This window comes from Rattus norvegicus, chromosome 8 (genome assembly GCF_021556685.1).
Source record: "Rattus norvegicus strain SHRSP/BbbUtx chromosome 8, alternate assembly SHRSP_T2T, whole genome shotgun sequence".
NCBI classification, from domain to species: Eukaryota; Metazoa; Chordata; class Mammalia; order Rodentia; family Muridae; genus Rattus; species Rattus norvegicus.
This window is the reverse complement of record NC_141541.1, coordinates 84,699,815-84,720,389: the sequence shown is the minus strand read 5'-3', so window position 1 is coordinate 84,720,389 and position 20,575 is coordinate 84,699,815. Positions and strand designations below refer to the sequence as shown.

The 20,575-nt window shown below is 38.6% G+C and overlaps 1 protein-coding gene across 2 annotated transcripts in view; it reads left to right on the top strand.

Annotated features, from left to right (window-relative positions):
• The window catches only part of Hcrtr2 (hypocretin receptor 2), a 116,143-nt gene that overhangs the window by 85,357 nt on the left and 10,211 nt on the right, over positions 1-20,575 (top strand). For both annotated transcript variants that reach the window (NM_013074.2, NM_001393819.1), the window contains 1 exon segment: positions 1,634-1,749. In NM_013074.2, coding sequence (NP_037206.1) covers positions 1,634-1,749 — 116 coding nt within the window.

Sequence of the window (20,575 nt, the reverse complement as noted above, 5' to 3'; positions counted from 1 at the left end):
TATACTTACTAGCTAGTTATTATTTTTTTCTACTTTTTCAAAGTTACCAAAAGTCTCCTTGCTTCCATCCATTCAAAACTCCAAATTGCTGTGTCAGTAATGGTATCTGCTACTGTAGTGGGAAAAATGTTAGCAATCAAATCTACTTTTCCCCATCTCTTCAGTTTAGTCTAAGGCAGATATTAGAGCTTCAATGTGCACAAGCTTCTCTCTCTCTCTCTCTCTCTCTCTCTCTCTGGTGTGTGTGTGTGTGTGTGTGTGTGTGTGTGTGTGTGTGTATGTATATTTAAGACAAATAAAAGATCAAAGCCACTCAAGTCCCTGGGAATTGCCAGGGTGACCTAGTTGCTTTGATATTGGTCCAGCAAATGTTGTCCACACCACTGCACTTCCAGTGGGAATGCTATCTGCTATTACTCCAGTACTTGAATTCTATCACTCTTAGTAATGACCTGTTTTACAAGATAAACTTGAAAGGAAATTAGAAATGAATGAGGTGGATGAGTGTCTCCTGACCCAGAAAGGGTCTAAAATGACACCACAAAATGATCTCTTACACCACCCAGTAGCCTATGTACTGCACTGTTCCATCTACACAATACAATACAGAAAAAAAATAAGAAATGAGATAATTTCAGAATGAAGAATACAAAAATATATTAGAGTAAAAAATACTAGATTTAATCCAGATAAGAAGGCCTGTGCTCTACTGCTGTGAAGAGACGCTGTGCACAACGGCAACATTTATGAAAGAAAACAGCGCATTGGGACCTTATTTAGTTTCAAAGGTTTAGTCCATTATCACCATGATGGGGAGCATGGCCACATGCTGGCAGACATGGAGCTGGAGAAGTAACTGAGAGCTGTGTTCATAGACAGAAAGAGAACCTGAGCCTGGAATGGGATTTTTAAACTTGAAAACTCCCCATCCAGGAACACATTTCCTCACACAATGCCATACGTCATAACCCTTCTAATCCTTTCCAATAATGTCACTCCCTGATGAATATGTGCTCAAATATAATAAACCTATGAGGGTCATTACTATTTAAACCATCACCTCATCAACGCCAGCACTGATATCTAGAGAAAATATGTAATTTTCAAAAGAAGCAAAATGAAAGAAAGCAAAACAAAACTGAAGTGAAATCTTTGCCTTGCTTTGTTAGCATTAAGTTAGAATTATAACTAAATGCTGATCTGTTATTTATAAAACTTATTTAGGAGAAATACTAAAATATTGCTAGACTTAATTGCATTAGTTAGTTGATTAACTTATTCTTTAATAAATGCTATCATTGTGATAGATATGTGTTTAGGATTAAGGACAAATAAGAAAATGGATAAAAAAATTTACTGTAAAATCCCTAAAGTTCTGCATTTCATTTCATATATATGCAAATGCTATACATGTGGGTATATTGGCAATACATCAACAAAACAAATATTGATTGTATTTACTTTTCCAAACTTTTTCATATTTATATTTAAGAGCACAACTGGTCCCGCCATTTGAGAAATTTATATTTTAATGAGAATAATGAGCTGTATTTTCATTTAGCTCTTATTGAAACAAGGATTTAGTCATTAAATTTGTTTAATGGAAGATTTTACTGCTTGACTCTCATCTTAGGTGAAGTTTACCCAAAGATGTACCACATCTGCTTCTTTCTGGTGACGTACATGGCACCCCTGTGTCTTATGGTATTGGCTTATCTCCAAATATTCCGTAAACTCTGGTGCAGACAGGTAAGTGATGTCAAATCATTTTGTTTGAGTCTTCTTTAGGATGTCCATAAAAACAAATTTGAAAATTCATTGAATTAATATAACAGCTCAAAGACAGGATTATTTGTTCTAAAATAGTGAGACTCCGGATGTGAAAATACCCCTTGACTGTTTTACTAATATTTAGTAAATGTCTTAAATTCTACCTTAAGAAGTCTATACTTCTGATAAACTGTCAACCTCAATCATTAGCTGAGTCATACTTTGTCTGAGAGTCACAGTCAAGGATTTTTGTCTGCATGTGTATCTGCACACTGCATGTATGTGGTGCTCCCAGAAGCCAGGAGAAGGAACCAAGTACTCTGGAAGGAGTTACAGATTCTTGAAGCAACCATGTGGATTCCGGGAACCAATTCCTCTAAGAAACGCTGCTAGTTCAATGCTTTTCACTACTAAGCCATCTCTCCAGCCCCTAGGAGCAAAATTATTAATTTGCTTTTCATTATAAATAACAAAAATGAATTCCAATTCCCAGGCACTATAAATATGAATGGTTGTACTTTAAATGAAAATTTCATTATACATTTAACATATGGTTACATCTTTAACTTCAATGCACTCACTTGCTGCAGATTTAAAGAATAAGACAATTTAGGTTTGTTTTTCTAATCACCCATCCCTTTTATCTTCTCTGTAACCAGTTGAGTTAAGAAACTTTTTGAAGTATTTTAAATTCTAATAAATTCTGTTAGAAAACGGTAGCATCCATGACATGTCACTCACTCCAGTGGTTCATTTGTCATATATTAATAACTTGCGTATACCATCCTTAAACTAAACCACCAATTCATGTGACCAGTAAAAGCTATGGAAGAGAAGAGAAGAGGTATAATCAGGTACATGGTGAAAACAGCCTTTTTAGTACAAATGAAGGGTCCTAGAGCTGAATGATTGGGGGTCTCTAAGCTCAAGATGGGAACTTTTAAGTTGAATCTCAATAACTTGAAAAAATCAGCAAATGTGTGGAGAATTATCAATGTGTCGAGTGGATATGGCCTATCTTCTTATGTTGCTTAGCAAATTATATAATGTGATAAGGATGATTTTTTTTTACTTCTCTACAGCTATGGCCAGCATGGTGATTTATCTGTTTTTAAGTTTGTGAACTAACAGGTTGTTGGCCTCCTTTGTCTAAAAAAAAATTATTAAGAAAGAACTTACTGAGGCCATCTTAATTCATCAAAAGCAATTCCATTTGTTTTCTTTAAAAATATTTCTATTATATGTGAATTTCATATATTTATTCAATACCCAATGTATTTTAATCATATTCACTTATGACTCCTCTCCCTAACTCCTCCCAGATCTTAGGTTCTTGCAAAGTCATATACTCTTTTTATTTTTATTTTTTATAATCCACTGAGTCAGCTTTGTGCTTCTCATTTACTCATGGACTTGAGGCCATCTACTGAAACATGGTTGACCCACTGGGAGCCACACACACTTAAAGAAAACTTTTTTCTCCCAACCTCCACCCCTACTGATCACCTACCAACTAGCCTCTCAGATAGGAGTAGGAGCCCCTCCTACCTGCATTATGGGATGTTGTTGGCATGATCTTGTGCATGTCTTATGTAGGCCATCATAGATGCTGTCAGTTCATGAGTAGAGTGGTCCTATACTCATAGTGTCATATCTAGAAGATGCTATTTGGCCCCGTTGTGTTTTATTTTGCTTTCCCAGCATCTGGAAAGTCTCTCCACTCCAGTTCCCCATCCATGAGTCTGTGAACTGTGAGAGTAGAGTATGTGTGATGGATATGTCCTATTCAGGACTGAGTACTCCACAGGCACTAGGCACTTTAACTAGTTCCAACTTTCTGCATTAACTGCCACCATCCTCAGCAAAAGAAAAACTCTGAAAAGGTCGGAGACCTACACTAATCTTTGGTTGTAGAGACAAGAATATTGGATTTAAAGCCATACTCCGTAAGCGTTTTCTCTTCTAGAAATACCATACCTGATAAAAAAACTTTGGTGAGAATCCAAGGTTGGGTAGCTCAGAGACTGCAGGATAACCACTATCATTTTGCTAAACTTTCTCCTTAAATTATAATTAGATAGTGGTTGGCTATCCACATAACATTCATGCCACTATTGTACCCATGAGTGTATCTTGAAATGCCTGTCATAGCTGAATAAGGAAGGGTTGGTGAGTACATTTCTCCCCAGTACCTACATAGCATCTACTATGAAAAGTAGCTAACAGAAAGGAAACTTCTCTGTCAACACCACCTTTATTCCTCCATATCAAAGTATGTAGTGTTGTCATCAACAGTGTCTTACCATTGAAATCTCTAGGAAACAAGAGCAAAGCAATAGCAATTACCTTGGGTACTCTATGAGACTCCTCTGACCCATAATTCAATACTTGGCAGTAGGCTTTTTATTTTGTAACTTACAGCTTCTGGAAGGATTATTCCTGTGAAACTCCAATTAAAACATTAAACTCTTATATGAGTATATCTGTTTCTATATACAAGCATAATATATACATATATAAAATAGTAAATTATTAAAATGTCCTATTTGGTTTTTGATGATGAGTCTTCATTTGTATTTTTTTTCAACCCTTGGTATTCAAACAATCTTTTCAAGGCCATCTTTTGCTGATTGGAAACAACTTTACAATTTCTAGGCTGTTAAGTTGTATAAGTTCTATTTTTTCTTCTCTCTTCTATTTTTAAAATGTAAGACTTTTGATGATTCCTTTCATTATATCTATACACAGTCATATATTTACATATATTTTTTAAGTCTTTTACAGCTTCTGTGCTCTTTTTGTGTCCAGTAGGAAAGTCCAGTCACATACTGTTCTCCAATCTTTTAACCAAAACAAAAAGAACAAGTATAAGCACTGTAAGACATGAGCAGTGATGTGTTTAATTCCCAGCAACTATTTTCTCAGACTTTCTACCTGTCCTAAAGCTGATGTCACTTAATCTAGATATTGTAACACCCCACTTCCTCATCTGTGTAATTGCATTAGCTTTTACTAGGTTACAGTAATATCCAAAACGTATACTGTTCTCAGCAGAAGCTCTGTCTCACTCCCAACTCACATCAGTTCTGGGCTCAGCTACTGTTCCACTAGTCTATGTAGTGATGCTTTCTGGGACATGGCATTCTGCATATCCCAGTAAAGACAGAAATGCTGGGGGAAAACCCACCACTTCTTGAAATTTCTGATATGAGCTCACAACTTATAATCTTGCATTGCCCCCAAAGTCAGACATTTCAGTATTCTCTGAAAAAAGGCACAAATCACAGAGCTGGAAGGATCTTCTCACAAGTTGAAGGTAAATGATATGAAATGTCATAGCATGAAAATGCTAAAACACAGTCATGGGCAAGAATGCATGAGTTTAAACTCGGAGCATGTCACTTGGTAGTCACACAAAATTTGTCAATGATTCCTGTGACTTTGACCATCATTATTTTTTTTTATTCAATCTTATGTGTATGTATAGGGATCATGGGTGTACGGTGCCTATATGGACCAAAAGAGGGCACCATATATCTTGGGATAGGAGTTACTGGGAAATGGGTTACAGAAGATTGTCAGCTACTATATGTGTGTTCTGGGAGAGCAACCGGTGTTCTTAGCCACCGAGGCACATCTCCAGCCTCACTCTCATCATGTTTACATTGGGGGGTGTACAGCTTACAAAATCATGCCTATTAGGTGGATTAAGTACCTAAGTCATTGAAAATAAGTATCATTGAATAAAAATCCTTAAAGTATCATTAATAGAGTGCCTTAGCAGTCTTCTGTTAGTTGGACTTTCAACTAAGTGGGATTATACTTCTACACTAGCATGTGTTGAATTGTTGTGACCTTTATTTGTTCTCCTCCTCTTTCTCTTCTCCTCCTTCTTCTTTTCATACTAGAGGATGAAACTCATAGCCTGCTCATGTTTTGAGTGGCATCTCTGCCACTGAGTAGCATATCTTTTGACTGAATAACATTCCTAAAAATAAACTTTCTTGGGGCTGGAGAGATGACTCAGTGGGTAAGAGCACTGACTGCTCTTCCAGAGGTCCTGAGTTCAATTCCCAGCAAACACATGGTGGCTCACAACCATCTGTAATGGAACCTGATGCCCCTCTTCTGGTGTGGCTGAAGACAGTTACAGTCTACTCATATACTTAAAATAAATAAATAAATTTTTAAATTTTTTCTTCATGGGGCTTTAGAATATCCTTGTAATGGTTCTTCTGTTTCCTCTAGACCATTAATGGATGATAGTTCATGGTAGCCTAAATCTTTGTATTCTTCTGATCATCACATGCCTAAATGAGTTCCCATACAAATATCTAGTGAGAGTTTAAATAAGTAAGGACATGTGGCAACCAATTGTTCTGCCATTCCGAGGAATACTTTAAAAAATTAAAATATGACAGTTTCTCAAAGAAGAAAAGATATTAGTGTATAATACAGCTATGCACAGGTTTTAAGTTTACATTGAGTTTCTGAGGATTAAATTAAATATCAAGCTATCCCATTATGTAGTTTTACATATATTTGCATATTCACTTGCTTAAAAAGTAATACACCTACTGTTAAAACCCTTAAAACAGTTACAACTGTTAACTTTTACTTTGCATAAAAAAGGGACTTGAAAATGTTCTTTAATGTGTAAATGACTCTTGAACCATGTACAGTGTGCTTGTTTTTTATTTAAATTTATATTTCTCAATTTCCAAACCTTTAAAATAGATTCAAATTGTATCACAGGCTTAGAAAAGAATCTACTTTTTTTGACAAAATGTCCCACTTAGTACTATCCACATGATTCACAAGATTTGCAGTAAAATGCCTGAACTGTGAAACTAAAACATTTTAAAAGCAGATTGGAATGGAAATTGGCAAGTTGAGCTGAGCCCACTTTACAGCTGTAATAAAGTAAATTGACCCCAGATGGATAATTAAATAGAACTCTGCTTGAGCAACACTTGGCTTCTAACTGTTACTGCCTCTAAACAAAGTTGTCAGGCATTGTATTTGCCATGGGCCCCATCAAGTGAGCCGTCAAGAGAAGGGCCTATCCTATTTGCTTCAAGTTATGAAGATGCATGGATTCTGTTTGACACTTTCGAATTACCAAGTGTAAAGTTATTAGTGAGCAGATTGTGTGTCCTTGTCTGACTTTAAGAACTTTAGCTATCATTTAAAAACTAACAATAGTCTAGCTTGAATTAGTAACTTAAATTTCCCTTTCCTTGACAATATGATTCAAAGAATCCACTGGCTACAAGACTTACAAACTAGTCTCTCAAGATTCTCTCATTCAGAAACTTCTGAAGCTTGACTTGCTTGGCTGCTGGCTTCAGCGTTCAATCCAGTACTGAGAATTCAATAACAGATCTTTGTTATTATGTAAACGTCTGCTAATGCATTCCAGAAATATTATTAAGCACTTAGGTGTCTCATACTATGTGAGGCATTAGGAGTAAACAGAAGTATACTCTGAAGTTAGACAGGATCTTAACTTTCCAAAGACTGCGACCATGTCCATGGCCCATGTACCTTTTATTCACCACATTCTTTGAGCCATTAGAATTCATGCAGTGACATTACATGACAAAATGGACAGAAGGTCATAGAAGAAATGGAGATGCAGGAAGACGAGGCTTCAAGTTCCACAAGGAAATCAAAAGCACAAGTAAAAGTAGTGCCTTACTGCCAGGCAGTGCTGGTGCACATCTTTTACCCCAACACCCAAGGATCAGAGGCAGTCAGATCTCTTAGTTCAAAGCCAGCTTGGTCTACATAGAGAAGTTCAGTATAGAGAAGGTTACATAGTGAGACTCTGTCTTGAAAAAATAATTTACTGGAAGGGGTGGCACAGGTCTTCCTGGTTGCTGCCACTGCAGAGAGCCCCTGGGCAGCACCCCACGAGCAAACCTGAGCCTCGGGACTACAGGTAAGACCAAATTTTCTGCTGCAAGAAAGCTGCCTGGTGAGCTTGGGACACACGGAAGCAGAATTTCTCTAGGACCCGGCACGTTCTGTGTTTACCGGAAGTCCCACACCCGCGGATCCCGGCCCGCAGCAGCTCTCTGCTCCCAGACCCGGTGAGAGAGAGACCCAACCGCCTGGTCAGGTGGGCACTCCTGAGGCTGCAGAGCAGAAGAGACCACCAACACTGCTCACCCCTGCCCACATCCCTGGCCCAAGAGGAAACTGTATAAGGCCTCTGGGCTCCCGTGGGGGAGGGCCCAGGAGCGGCAGGACCCCACCGGACCCTGAAGGAAACAGACCGGATAAACAGTTCTCTGCACCCAAATCCCGTGGGAGGGAGAGCTAAACCTTCAGAGAGGCGGACAAGCCTGGGAAACCAGAAGAGACTGCTCCCTGCACACACATCTCGGACGCCAGAGGAAAAAGCCAAAGACCATCTGGAACCCTGGTGCACTGAAGCTCCCGGAAGGGGCGGCACAGGTCTTCCTGGTTGCTGCCGCTGCAGACAGCCCCTGGGCAGCACCCCACGAGCAAACCTGAGCCTCGGGACCACAGGTAAGACCAAATTTTCTGCTGCAAGAAAGCTGCCTGGTGAACTCAAGACACAGGCCCACAGGAACAGCTGAAGACCTGTAGAGAGGAAAAACTACACGCCCGAAAGCAGAACACTCTGTCCCCATAACTGACTGAAAGAGAGGAAAACAGGTCTACAGCACTCCTGACACACAGGCTTAGAGGACAGTCTAGCCACTGTCAGAAACAGCAGAACAAAGTAACACTAGAGATAATCTGATGGCGAGAGGCAAGCGCAGGAACCCAAGCAACAGAAACCAAGACTACATGCCATCATCGGAGCCCAATTCTCCCACCAAAACAAACATGGAATATCCAAACACACCAGAAAAGCAAGATGTAGTTTCAAAATCATATTTGATCATGATGCTGGAGGACTTCAAGAAAGACATGAACACACTTAGGGAAGCACAGGAAAACATTAATAAACAAGTAAAAGCCTACAGAGAGGAATCGCAAAAATCCCTGAAAGAATTCCAGGAAAACACAATCAAACAGTTGAAGGAATTAAAAATGGAAATAGAAGCAATCAAGAAAGAACACATGGAAACAACCCTGGATATAGAAAACCAAAAGAAGAGACAAGGAGCTGTAGATACAAGCTTCACCAACAGAATACAAGAGATGGAAGAGAGAATCTCAGGAGCAGAAGATTCCATAGAAATCATTGACTCAACTGTCAAAGATAATGTAAAGCGGAAAAAGCTACTGGTCCAAAACATACAGGAAATCCAGGACTCAATGAGAAGATCAAACCTAAGGATAATAGGTATAGAAGAGAGTGAAGACTCCCAGCTCAAAGGACCAGTAAATATCTTCAACAAAATCATAGAAGAAAACTTCCCTAACCTAAAAAAAGAGATACCCATAGACATACAAGAAGCCTACAGAACTCCAAATAGATTGGACCAGAAAAGAAACACCTCCCGTCACATAATTGTCAAAACACCAAACGCACAAAATAAAGAAAGAATATTAAAAGCAGTAAGGGAAAAAGGTCAAGTAACATATAAAGGGAGACCTATCAGAATCACACCAGACTTCTCGCCAGAAACTATGAAGGCCAGAAGATCCTGGACTGATGTCATACAGACCCTAAGAGAACACAAATGCCAGCCCAGGTTACTGTATCCAGCAAAACTCTCAATTAACATTGATGGAGAAACCAAGATATTCCATGACAAAACCAAATTTACACAATATCTTTCTACAAATCCAGCACTACAAAGGATAATAAATGGTAAAGCCCAACATAAGGAGGCAAGCTATACCCTAGAAGAAGCAAGAAACTAATCGTCTTGGCAACAAAACAAAGAGAAGAAAAGCACACAAACATAACCTCACATCCAAATATGATTATAACGGGAAGCAATAATCACTATTCCTTAATATCTCTCAATATCAATGGCCTCAACTACCCAATAAAAAGACATAGATTAACAAACTGGATACGCAACGAGGACCCTGCATTCTGCTGCCTACAGGAAACACACCTCAGAGACAAAAACAGACACTACCTCAGAGTGAAAGGCTGGAAAACAACTTTCCAAGCAAATGGTCAGAAGAAGCAAGCTGGAGTAGCCATTCTAATATCAAATAAAATCAATTTCCAACTAAAAGTCATCAAAAAAGATAAGGAAGGACACTTCATATTCATCAAAGGAAAAATCCACCAAGATGAACTCTCAATCCTAAATATCTATGCCCCAAATACAAGGGCACCTACATACGTAAAAGAAACCTTACTAAAGCTCAAAACACACATTGCACCTCACACAATAATAGTGGGAGATTTCAACACCCCACTCTCATCAATGGACAGATCATGGAAACAGAAATTAAACAGTGATGTAGACAGACTAAGAGAAGTCATGAGCCAAATGGACTTAACGGATATTTATAGAACATTCTATCCTAAAGCAAAAGGATATACCTTCTTCTCAGCTCCTCATGGTACTTTCTCCAAAATTGACCATATAATTGGTCAAAAAACGGGCCTCAACAGGTACAGAAAGATAGAAATAATCCCATGCGTGCTATCGGACCACCACGGCCTAAAACTGGTCTTCAATAACAATAAGGGAAGAATGCCCACATATACGTGGAAATTGAACAATGCTCTACTCAATGATAACCTGGTCAAGGAAGAAATAAAGAAAGAAATTAAAAACTTTTTAGAATTTAATGAAAATGAAGATACAACATACTCAAACTTATGGGACACAATGAAAGCTGTGCTAAGAGGAAAACTCATAGCGCTGAGTGCCTGCAGAAAGAAACAGGAAAGAGCATATGTCAGCAGCTTGACAGCACACCTAAAAGCTCTAGAACAAAAAGAAGCAAATACACCCAGGAGGAGTAGAAGGCAGGAAATAATCAAACTCAGAGCTGAAATCAACCAAGTAGAAACAAAAAGGACCATAGAAAGAATCAACAGAACCAAAAGTTGGTTCTTTGAGAAAATCAACAAGATAGATAAACCCTTAGCCAGACTAACGAGAGGACACAGAGAGTGTGTCCAAATTAACAAAATCAGAAATGAAAAGGGAGACATAACTACAGATTCGGAGGAAATTCAAAAAATCATCAGATCTTACTATAAAAACCTATATTCAACAAAATTTGAAAATCTTCAGGAAATGGACAATTTCCTAGACAGATACCAGGTATCGAAGTTAAACCAGGAACAGATAAACCAGTTAAACAACCCCATAACTCCTAAGGAAATAGAAGCAGTCATTAAAGGTCTCCCAACCAAAAAGAGCCCAGGTCCAGACGGGTTTAGTGCAGAATTCTATCAAACCTTCATAGAAGACCTCATACCAATATTATCCAAACTATTCCACAAAATTGAAACAGATGGAGCCCTACCGAATTCCTTCTACGAAGCCACAATTACTCTTATACCTAAACCACACAAAGACACAACAAAGAAAGAGAACTTCAGACCAATTTCCCTTATGAATATCGACGCAAAAATACTCAATAAAATTCTGGCAAACCGAATTCAAGAGCACATCAAAACAATCATCCACCATGATCAAGTAGGCTTCATCCCAGGCATGCAGGGATGGTTTAATATACGGAAAACCATCAACGTGATCCATTATATAAACAAACTGAAAGAACAGAACCACATGATCATTTCATTAGATGCTGAGAAAGCATTTGACAAAATTCAACACCCCTTCATGATAAAAGTCCTGGAAAGAATAGGAATTCAAGGCCCATACCTAAACATAGTAAAAGCCATATACAGCAAACCAGTTGCCAACATTAAACTAAATGGAGAGAAACTTGAAGCAATCCCACTAAAATCAGGGACTAGACAAGGCTGCCCACTCTCTCCCTACTTATTCAATATAGTTCTTGAAGTTCTAGCCAGAGCAATCAGACAACAAAAGGAGATCAAAGGGATACAGATCGGAAAAGAAGAGGTCAAAATATCACTATTTGCAGATGACATGATAGTATATTTAAGTGATCCCAAAAGTTCCACCAGAGAACTACTAAAGCTGATAAACAACGTCAGCAAAGTGGCTGGGTATAAAATTAACTCAAATAAATCAGTTGCCTTCCTCTATACAAAAGAGAAACAAGCCGAGAAAGAAATTAGGGAAACGACACCCTTCATAATAGACCCAAATAATATAAAGTACCTCGGTGTGACTTTAACCAAGCAAGTAAAAGATCTGTACAATAAGAACTTCAAGACACTGAGGAAAGAAATTGAAGAAGACCTCAGAAGATGGAAAGATCTCCCATGCTCATGGATTGGCAGGATTAATATAGTAAAAATGGCCATTTTACCAAAAGCAATCTACAGATTCAATGCAATCCCCATCAAAATACCAATCCAATCCTTCAAAGAGTTAGACAGAACAATTTGCAAATTCATCTGGAATAACAAAAAACCCAGGATAGCTAAAGCTATCCTCAACAATAAAAGGACTTCAGGGGGAATCACTATCCCTGAACTCAAGCAGTATTACAGAGCAATAGTGATAAAAACTGCATGGTATTGGTACAGAGACAGACAGATAGACCAATGGAATAGAATTGAAGACCCAGAAATGAACCCACACACCTATGGTCACTTGATTTTTGACAAAGGAGCCAAAACCATCCAATGGAAAAAAGATAGTATTTTCAGCAAATGGTGCTGGTTCAACTGGAGGGCAACATGTAGAAGAATGCAGATCGATCCATGCTTATCACCCTGTACAAAGCTTAAGTCCAAGTGGATCAAGGACCTCCACATCAAACCAGACACACTCAAACTAATAGAAGAAAAACTAGGGAAGCATCTGGAACACATGGGCACTGGAAAAAATTTCCTGAACAAAACACCAATGGCTTATGCTCTAAGATCAAGAATCGACAAATGGGATCTCATAAAACTGCAAAGCTTCTGTAAGGCAAAGGACACTGTGGTTAGGACAAAACGGCAACCAACAGATTGGGAAAAGATCTTTACCAATCCTACAACAGATAGAGGCCTTATATCCAAAATATACAAAGAACTCAAGAAGTTAGACCGCAGGGAAACAAATAACCCTATTAAAAAATGGGGTTCAGAGCTAAACAAAGAATTCACAGCTGAGGAATGCCGAATGGCTGAGAAACACCTAAAGAAATGTTCAACATCTTTAGTCATAAGGGAAATGCAAATCAAAACAACCCTGAGATTTCACCTCACACCAGTGCGATTGGCTAAGATCAAAAACTCAGGTGACAGCAGATGCTGGCAAGGATGTGGAGAAAGAGGAACACTCCTCCATTGTTGGTGGGATTGCAGACTGGTAAAACCATTCTGGAAATCAGTCTGGAGGTTCCTCAGAAAATTGGACATTGAACTGCCTGAGGATCCAGCTATACCTCTCTTGGGCATATACCCAAAAGATGCCTCAACATATAAAAGAGACACGTGCTCCACTATGTTCATAGCAGCCTTATTTATAATAGCCAGAAAATGGAAAGAACCCAGATGCCCTTCAACAGAGGAATGGATACAGAAAATGTGGTACATCTACACAATGGAATATTACTCAGCTATCAAAAACAACGAGTTTATGAAATTCGTAGGCAAATGGTTGGAACTGGAAAATATCATCCTGAGTGAGCTAACCCAATCACAGAAAGACATACATGGTATGCACTCATTGATAAGTGGCTATTAGCCCAAATGCTTGAATTACCCTAGATCCCTAGAACAAACGAAACTCAAGACGGATGATCAAAATGTGAATGCTTCACTCCTTCTTTAAATGAGGAAAAAGAATACCCTTGGCAGGGAAGGGAGAGGCAAAGATTAAAACAGAGACTGAAGGAACACCCATTCAGAGCCTGCCCCACATGTGGCCCATACATATACAGCCACCCAATTAGACAAGATGGATGAAGCAAAGAAGTGCAGACCGACAGGAGCCGGATGTAGATCGCTCCTGAGAGACACAGCCAGAATACAGCAAATATAGAGGCGAATGCCAGCAGCAAACCACTGAACTGAGAATAGGTCCCCTATTGAAGGAATCAGAGAAAGAACTGGAAGAGCTTGAAGGGACTCGAGACCCCAAAAGTACAACAATGCCAAGCAACCAGAGCTTCCAGGGACTAAGCCACTACCTAAAGACTATACATGGACTGACCCTGGACTCTGACCCCATAGGTAGCAATGAATATCCTAGTAAGAGCACCAGTGGAAGGGGAAGCCCTGGGTCCTGCTAAGACTGAACCCCCAGTGAACTAGTCTATGGGGGGAGGGCGGCAATGGGGGGAGGGTTGGGAGGGGAACACCCATAAGGAAGGGGAGGGGGGAGGGGGATGTTTGCCCGGAAACCGGGAAAGGGAATAACACTCGAAATGTATATAAGAAATACTCAAGTTAATAAAAAAAAAAATAATTTACTATAAAAATATTTTTGTTTGTAATACTTTTCTATTTGTATCTAGACTGAAATATAATTGTGTAAAACAGTAAAACTGAGAATTCCAATTATAATGTATAAATACATAAATTAAAGGAAAGATGAAGAGGTGTGGAGTGATGTTGAAAATATATACATGTATTAAAATTTGATTAGCATTGATCATTGTCTAGATTAAACTGTTCGTTGTAACCACTAAGAAAATACTTTTTTTTTCAAAAAAGTATCTAATGAAAGTCACAATAAAATGTAGATGGTATAGTAGAGAACAACAAAATACTAATGGAGAAATAAACACAATAGATGAAATATACATATTCAAAAACTACCAAAGTGGCTAATGTAAATTAGAAAATTTGAACAAAACTATATTAGGAAACAGAATAAGTAATCAGGATTTTACCAACATTGAAGTGAAGAGCCCATGAGTTTGTCTTTCTGACTGAAAGACCTCATTTAGTGTAATACTTTCCAGTACAATCCATGTTCCCATAATTTTCATAGTTGACTTTTTCCTTACTGCCGAGAGTGTGTTTCCATCCTGTATATGTGTCAGAATTTCATTATCCATTCTGTTGTTGATGATGGTGGACATCTAGGCTGGTTACATTCCCTTGTTTTTTGAATAGTACAGCAGCAAAATACGGAAGTACAGCGATCATTTCTGTGATAAAATACAGAATTCTTGCTACAGCCAGGTCATATGGTAATTAGAATTGGGCATTTTAAGAAACCTAGATACTGGTTTCCATAATGGTTACACTGGTTTACACTCTTACCAGCAATGGATAAGAGTACCTCTTTCCTCACACCTTCACCAACAGTTGTCATTTATTTTTGACGTTGTTTCATTTTGTTTTTGTTTGTTTTGTTTGTTTGTTCATAGTTGCCAGATGTAAATGAATTTTAATCTATCAACATGGCTGCTCTGGCAAGGGATCACATACAAAAAGACTTTGTGGGTCTGAGTGGAAAAACACACTTTTAATCCCTCTGGATAGAATTCAGACACTCCATTAATACCATTAATCCCTAACAATTAGGTAAGGTTAATTCATAGAAAAAAGAAGCAATTTTTGAAAGTGACGTCTAATTGAGGGGCAGACAAAATGATGAATCAGAGAAAAATCTGACAGACTGAGTCAGAGATAGGATATGCCCAATTATCACAAGACAGGCACTGACGAGAGCAGTACAGAGAGAGGGAAGGGTGGGGGCAGTTTTATTCAGATAGTCTTACAGAGACAGGTTGCAGAGAAAACAAGCTAAGTACAGGTGAAGACAGAATAAGCCAGAGAATATGAAGGAGCCAAAAGATTAGAACATATTGTCAGAGTTAATTTGAGATCAAGCAGATCAATTTAGTCAGAAGCCAAGAGAAACCAGTTTGAATCAGTCACCTAAGAGAGGAGTCAGGCAGCTAATTTGAAAGAGCACACCAGAATTAAGAAAGAACTAGGAAGGCTGAGTTTATTCAGTAGCAAGTCTCTGAGACAGCAATTGCATCTGATGAATAACCGGGTTTTTGCCAACATAAGATAAAGTCATTTTGGAAGAGGGGTCCTCAGTTGAGGAAATGTTCCCACCAGTTACCCTGTTGATGTTGGCAAACCTTTGGTGCGTTTTCTTGATTGAAAACTGATATGAGAGGGCCCTGCTCATCATGAGTATGCAACTCCTAGGCAGGGGGTACTGTATGCCATGAGAAAGCAGATTGAGAACCAAGAGAAGCAAACCAAGAAGCAAACCTAGCCCCTGCTTCAGTTCTTGTCTCCTGTGCCTGCTTCAAGTTCTTACCCTAACTTCCCTTCATGAATAACTGTGATCCTTGTGGGGACTTAACTCCTCAAGTTGCTAGGGTTTTTGTTTTGTTTTGTTTTTTGTCATAATATTTCATCACAGCAATGGAAAACCAAACTAAAATAGTAATCATTCTGATAGGGATGAGATAGAATCTTAAAATGTTTTAATGTATGTTTGTCTGATAGCTGAGAATGTTAAACAGTTCTGAAAACATTTATTGGCCATTTGTGTTTCCTTTGAGAACTGGCTGCTTGTTTCATAGCCCATTTATCTACTGACAGTTCTGTGGTTTGGGTATTTAAATTTTATAGTGCTTTATGCATTCTATATATTCCCTGTATGAGTTATAACTGGCAAAAACTTTCTACCTAATCTATGGTATATCTGTTTGCTCTGATGATAATTTTCCTTGATGTATGAAGACTTTTAAATTTCACATAGTTCACTTCTTTTTTTATTGGATTTTTTTAAATTTACATTTCAAATGTTATTCCCTTTCCCGGTCTCCCAGACATAAGCCTCTTATCCCACCCTCTTTCCCTTTTTCCATAAGGGTATTCTCCTCCCCATCCACCCCCCATTCCCACCCCTCCAACATTCCCCTACACTGGGAGGTCCAGCCTTGGCAGGACCAAGGGCTTCTCCTTCCATTGGTGTCCAACAAGGTCTTCCTCTGCTACATATGCAGCTAGAGTCATGGGTCAGTCCATATATAATCTTTGGGTAGTGGTTTAGTCCTTGGGAACTCTGGTTGGTTGGCATTGTTGTTCTTATGGGATTGCAAGCCCCTTCAGCTCTTTCAATCCTTTCTCTAATTCCTCCAACAGGGTCCTGTTCTCAGTTCAATAGTTTGCTGCTAGCATCGCCTCTGTATTTGACATGCTCTGGCTGTACCTCTCAGGAGACAGCTTATATCAGGCTCCTGTCAGCATGTACTTCTTAGCTTCATCAATCTTATCTAGTTTTGGTAGCTTTATATATATATATATATATATATATATATATATATATATATATATATATATATATATATATATATATATATGGGCTGTATACCCATGTATGTGGTGCAGGCTCTGAATGGCCGTTCCTTCAGTCTTTGCTCCAAACTTTGCCTCCATATCCCCTACTATGAATATTTGTTCCCCCTTTTAAGAAGGAGTGAAGCATCTACATTTTGGTTATCCTTCTTGAGCTTCATGTGGTCTGTGGATTGTATCTTGGGTCATTTGAGCTTTTGGGCTAATATCCACTTATCAGTGAGTACATACGATGTGTGTTTTTTTGTGATTGGGTTACCTCACTCAGGATGATATTTTCTAGTTCCATCCATTTGCCTATGAATTATATGAAGCCATTGTTTTTGATAGCTGAGTAGGATAGCTGTGTAGATGTACCACATTTTCTGTGTCCATTCCTCTGTTGAAGGGGCATAGTTCACTTCTTGATTCTTAGGATTATTCTTTGTCATTGGAGTTCTGTTAAGAAAGTTTGTACTTATGCCCTTAACTTCAAGTCTATTCCTTGAAGATCTCTGAATTTCAATTAAGGTCTTGGGGTAGAAGAGATAGGCCAGTTGTTAAAAACATGGTGTACTCTTACAGAAAACCCAAGTTCAGTTTCCAGCACCTATGTCAAGGAGCTCACAACTGTCTGTAATTCCAGCTCCAGAAAGACCTAACACCTTCAACCTCTGTTGGCATGTGCACTCACACCACACACACACACACACACAGTGTGTGTGTGTGTGTGTGTGTGTGGGTGTGTGTGTGTGTTAAAAATAAAAATTATATCTTCATCTTTGAACAGTTTGAATGGACTTTTGTACAAGGATGTAGAGATGTGGATCTAAGTTGATTCTTCTGCCTATCGATATTGCTTTGTCAATGCCATTTCTGGACTAGGCTGTCATTCCCAGTGTATGTTCTTGATGTCCGTTTTAGATTTAGGTTGCCATTGTGTGTTCATTGATGCATTCTTTATCCTATTTTTTGGTATACATGTCTAATACCTGTTGTCTTTTTCACTATAGTAGTCCAGGGTTGAGTACTGTGATATCTTCCACAGTATTCTTTCTGTTTAGAGTTTTTCTGTCTATCCATGGTCCCTTTTGTTTGCATTTGGTTATGGTCTTTTTAGATTATTTTCTAGTTCTCTAAAGAATATCACTGGAATTTACATGTGGATTTCAGTGAATGTGCACATTACTTTTTATTAATATGGCCATTTTTACTAAATTAACTTGGCAAATCGAGAAACATCAAAGGCCTCTCTCTACCTGACTGACATCTCATTTCTTTTTCAGTATTCATCATTTGCATGGTACTTTGAACTGATAGTTATTGTTCAATTTTCTATTACAGTATGTGTTTCATATCAAAGATAGTTCACACAGTTCATTTAAACTGTAGCGAGCAGATACTGCTGTGCTTTGCTTGCCACGGTTAAGTGGGAAGTTTCTCTCAGTGACCTTTTGGTGAAAGGCCTTCCATAAGGGCAAACTCTTGGAATGTGTCTTCCCTGGCTCTTTTAAATCATTATTAGTACTTTTATAAGACATGCATTCAAACATCAGGGGCCTGAAGTGACAGCTCAACCTACAAATTTCTTGCCTTGGAACCAAGAAGACAAGAGTTTAATATTCCAAAGTCATGCAAAAAAATCTGGGTCTCGTGGCACATGGTTGTAACCTCAGGGCTAGAGAAGGGAAGCCAGGAGATCCCTAAGGTTAACTAGCCAGGCAAGCTACATGGCAGGTTCCAGGCCAATGAAAGGCCCTGTTTAAAGAGTAAGAGGCATATCCACTGAGAAATGACAGCCTACATGGTCTTCTGACCTCTGATGCTTATGCACACATATACACACAAGCAAAACTGCACACACACACGTGTATAAAACTGTACATAAAAAGGCTTCCTCTTTTATATATAAATTTGCAAAAGGAATTTGCAAAAGGAATCTTTTTCACAACTGAAAAATAAGGTGTGTTTTGAAGTTCTGTGCAAATTAAATGTATGGTCTGAAATATTTTTGCTTTATTCTACTTAGTATCTTCTCAATCAAATCTATACAATGCAATTTATAACTTACTTTTAAGGACACACGGAGCATGACTTAAGGTTATGTGCAATCCTTGAATGCCAGTTGATGCAATGACTCCTGATGAATTTTCGCTATCCCCCTTGGGCTACTCAGCTTCTCCATAGTTTATCAGTGGAGAATGAGTTTCAGGATTAAGCCCCTTCTGCCTTTGGGTTGTTCTCTGAGAGTGACATCAGCACATGTCTCTTTTCTTTCATTGCAAGGACCACAACTCTGAAGAAGTCATCATTGGGCAGAATATTGGTTCGTGGGAATTGGGTCATTCAAAAGTAGGACGATCTTTATGGTTTTCTTTAGAAACTCCTTCAAGAGTTATGGATATTTACGAGGTTTTGTGATAGAATTAATCTGGAACTTTCTAAGATCTATTGTTACTTCTAAAACAATTATTTCTAAAACTATATGAGAGAGAGAGAGAGAGAGAGAGAGAGAGAGAGAGAGAGAGCGCTACAATACTGAAGACATCCTCAGCAATTTAGAGTAGTGAGTACTCTTGCAGAAGCCCACTGTTTGATTCCAACCACACCATGCAGCTCAACCATCTTGACTTCAGTTCCAGGGAATCCAATTCCTTTTTCTGACCTGTACGGGCACCAAGAGTACATGTGATGCACAGATATCCAAGAGTGCAAAACACTCACACACACAAAATAAATATTGAAAAATCTTTTTAGAAAATGTTAAAATAAAACCCTGCAGATGGAGCGTTTGTAGCTCTTTATCTCCCCGGCCCATGGTTTGGTGAGGTGGGGACGCCCATTTCTGAGATGTTTCTGTCTCAGGGCAGGTTTTCATCTGCGTGATTGATCTCCTGAACTGAGAAGATGGTCAAGTGGGGTCTCGTGTAATGAGACTCATCTGTTTGGACATCAAAGCAAAGCTCCGTTTTCAAATGAAAGATTCTCTAATAGACTTTGATCTCGTAGTGTAAACAGCCACGGGTTCAATGTAACCTTCATTCTGCGAGGCCAGGGGAACGCACTGCTCTGTACTGTGTGCGGCGCAAAGATAAAAGTGGCAGCTAAGTAACTAACACAATCAAGCTGTCCCCGCGGTGGACTTATTGGCACATCTTTAAAAAAAAAAAAAGGCACAAGCTGCATTTTAATACTTTGCTAAGATCTATCAATTTTTATGAGATTATAATTAAGAAAATATTATACTTGGCAGAACTTTCTGCTATTATCAACCAACAGAAAAATCAAAGGAAACGCACGTTGTGTAATGTAATTGCTACAAATCGTGGCTATTTGAAATATTAGTGTAAGACCTGGAAAGATTCTCAGTGTATTCGTGTGCTTTCAAGAAGGGCAAATTGCAAAATTAGTTTCAGGCAATTTTGTAAGTGAGAACAGTAAATCACGAAGAATAGTTTTTGTTCCTTCTACACATAGATTTGCTTTGTCTCGACAGGAGAC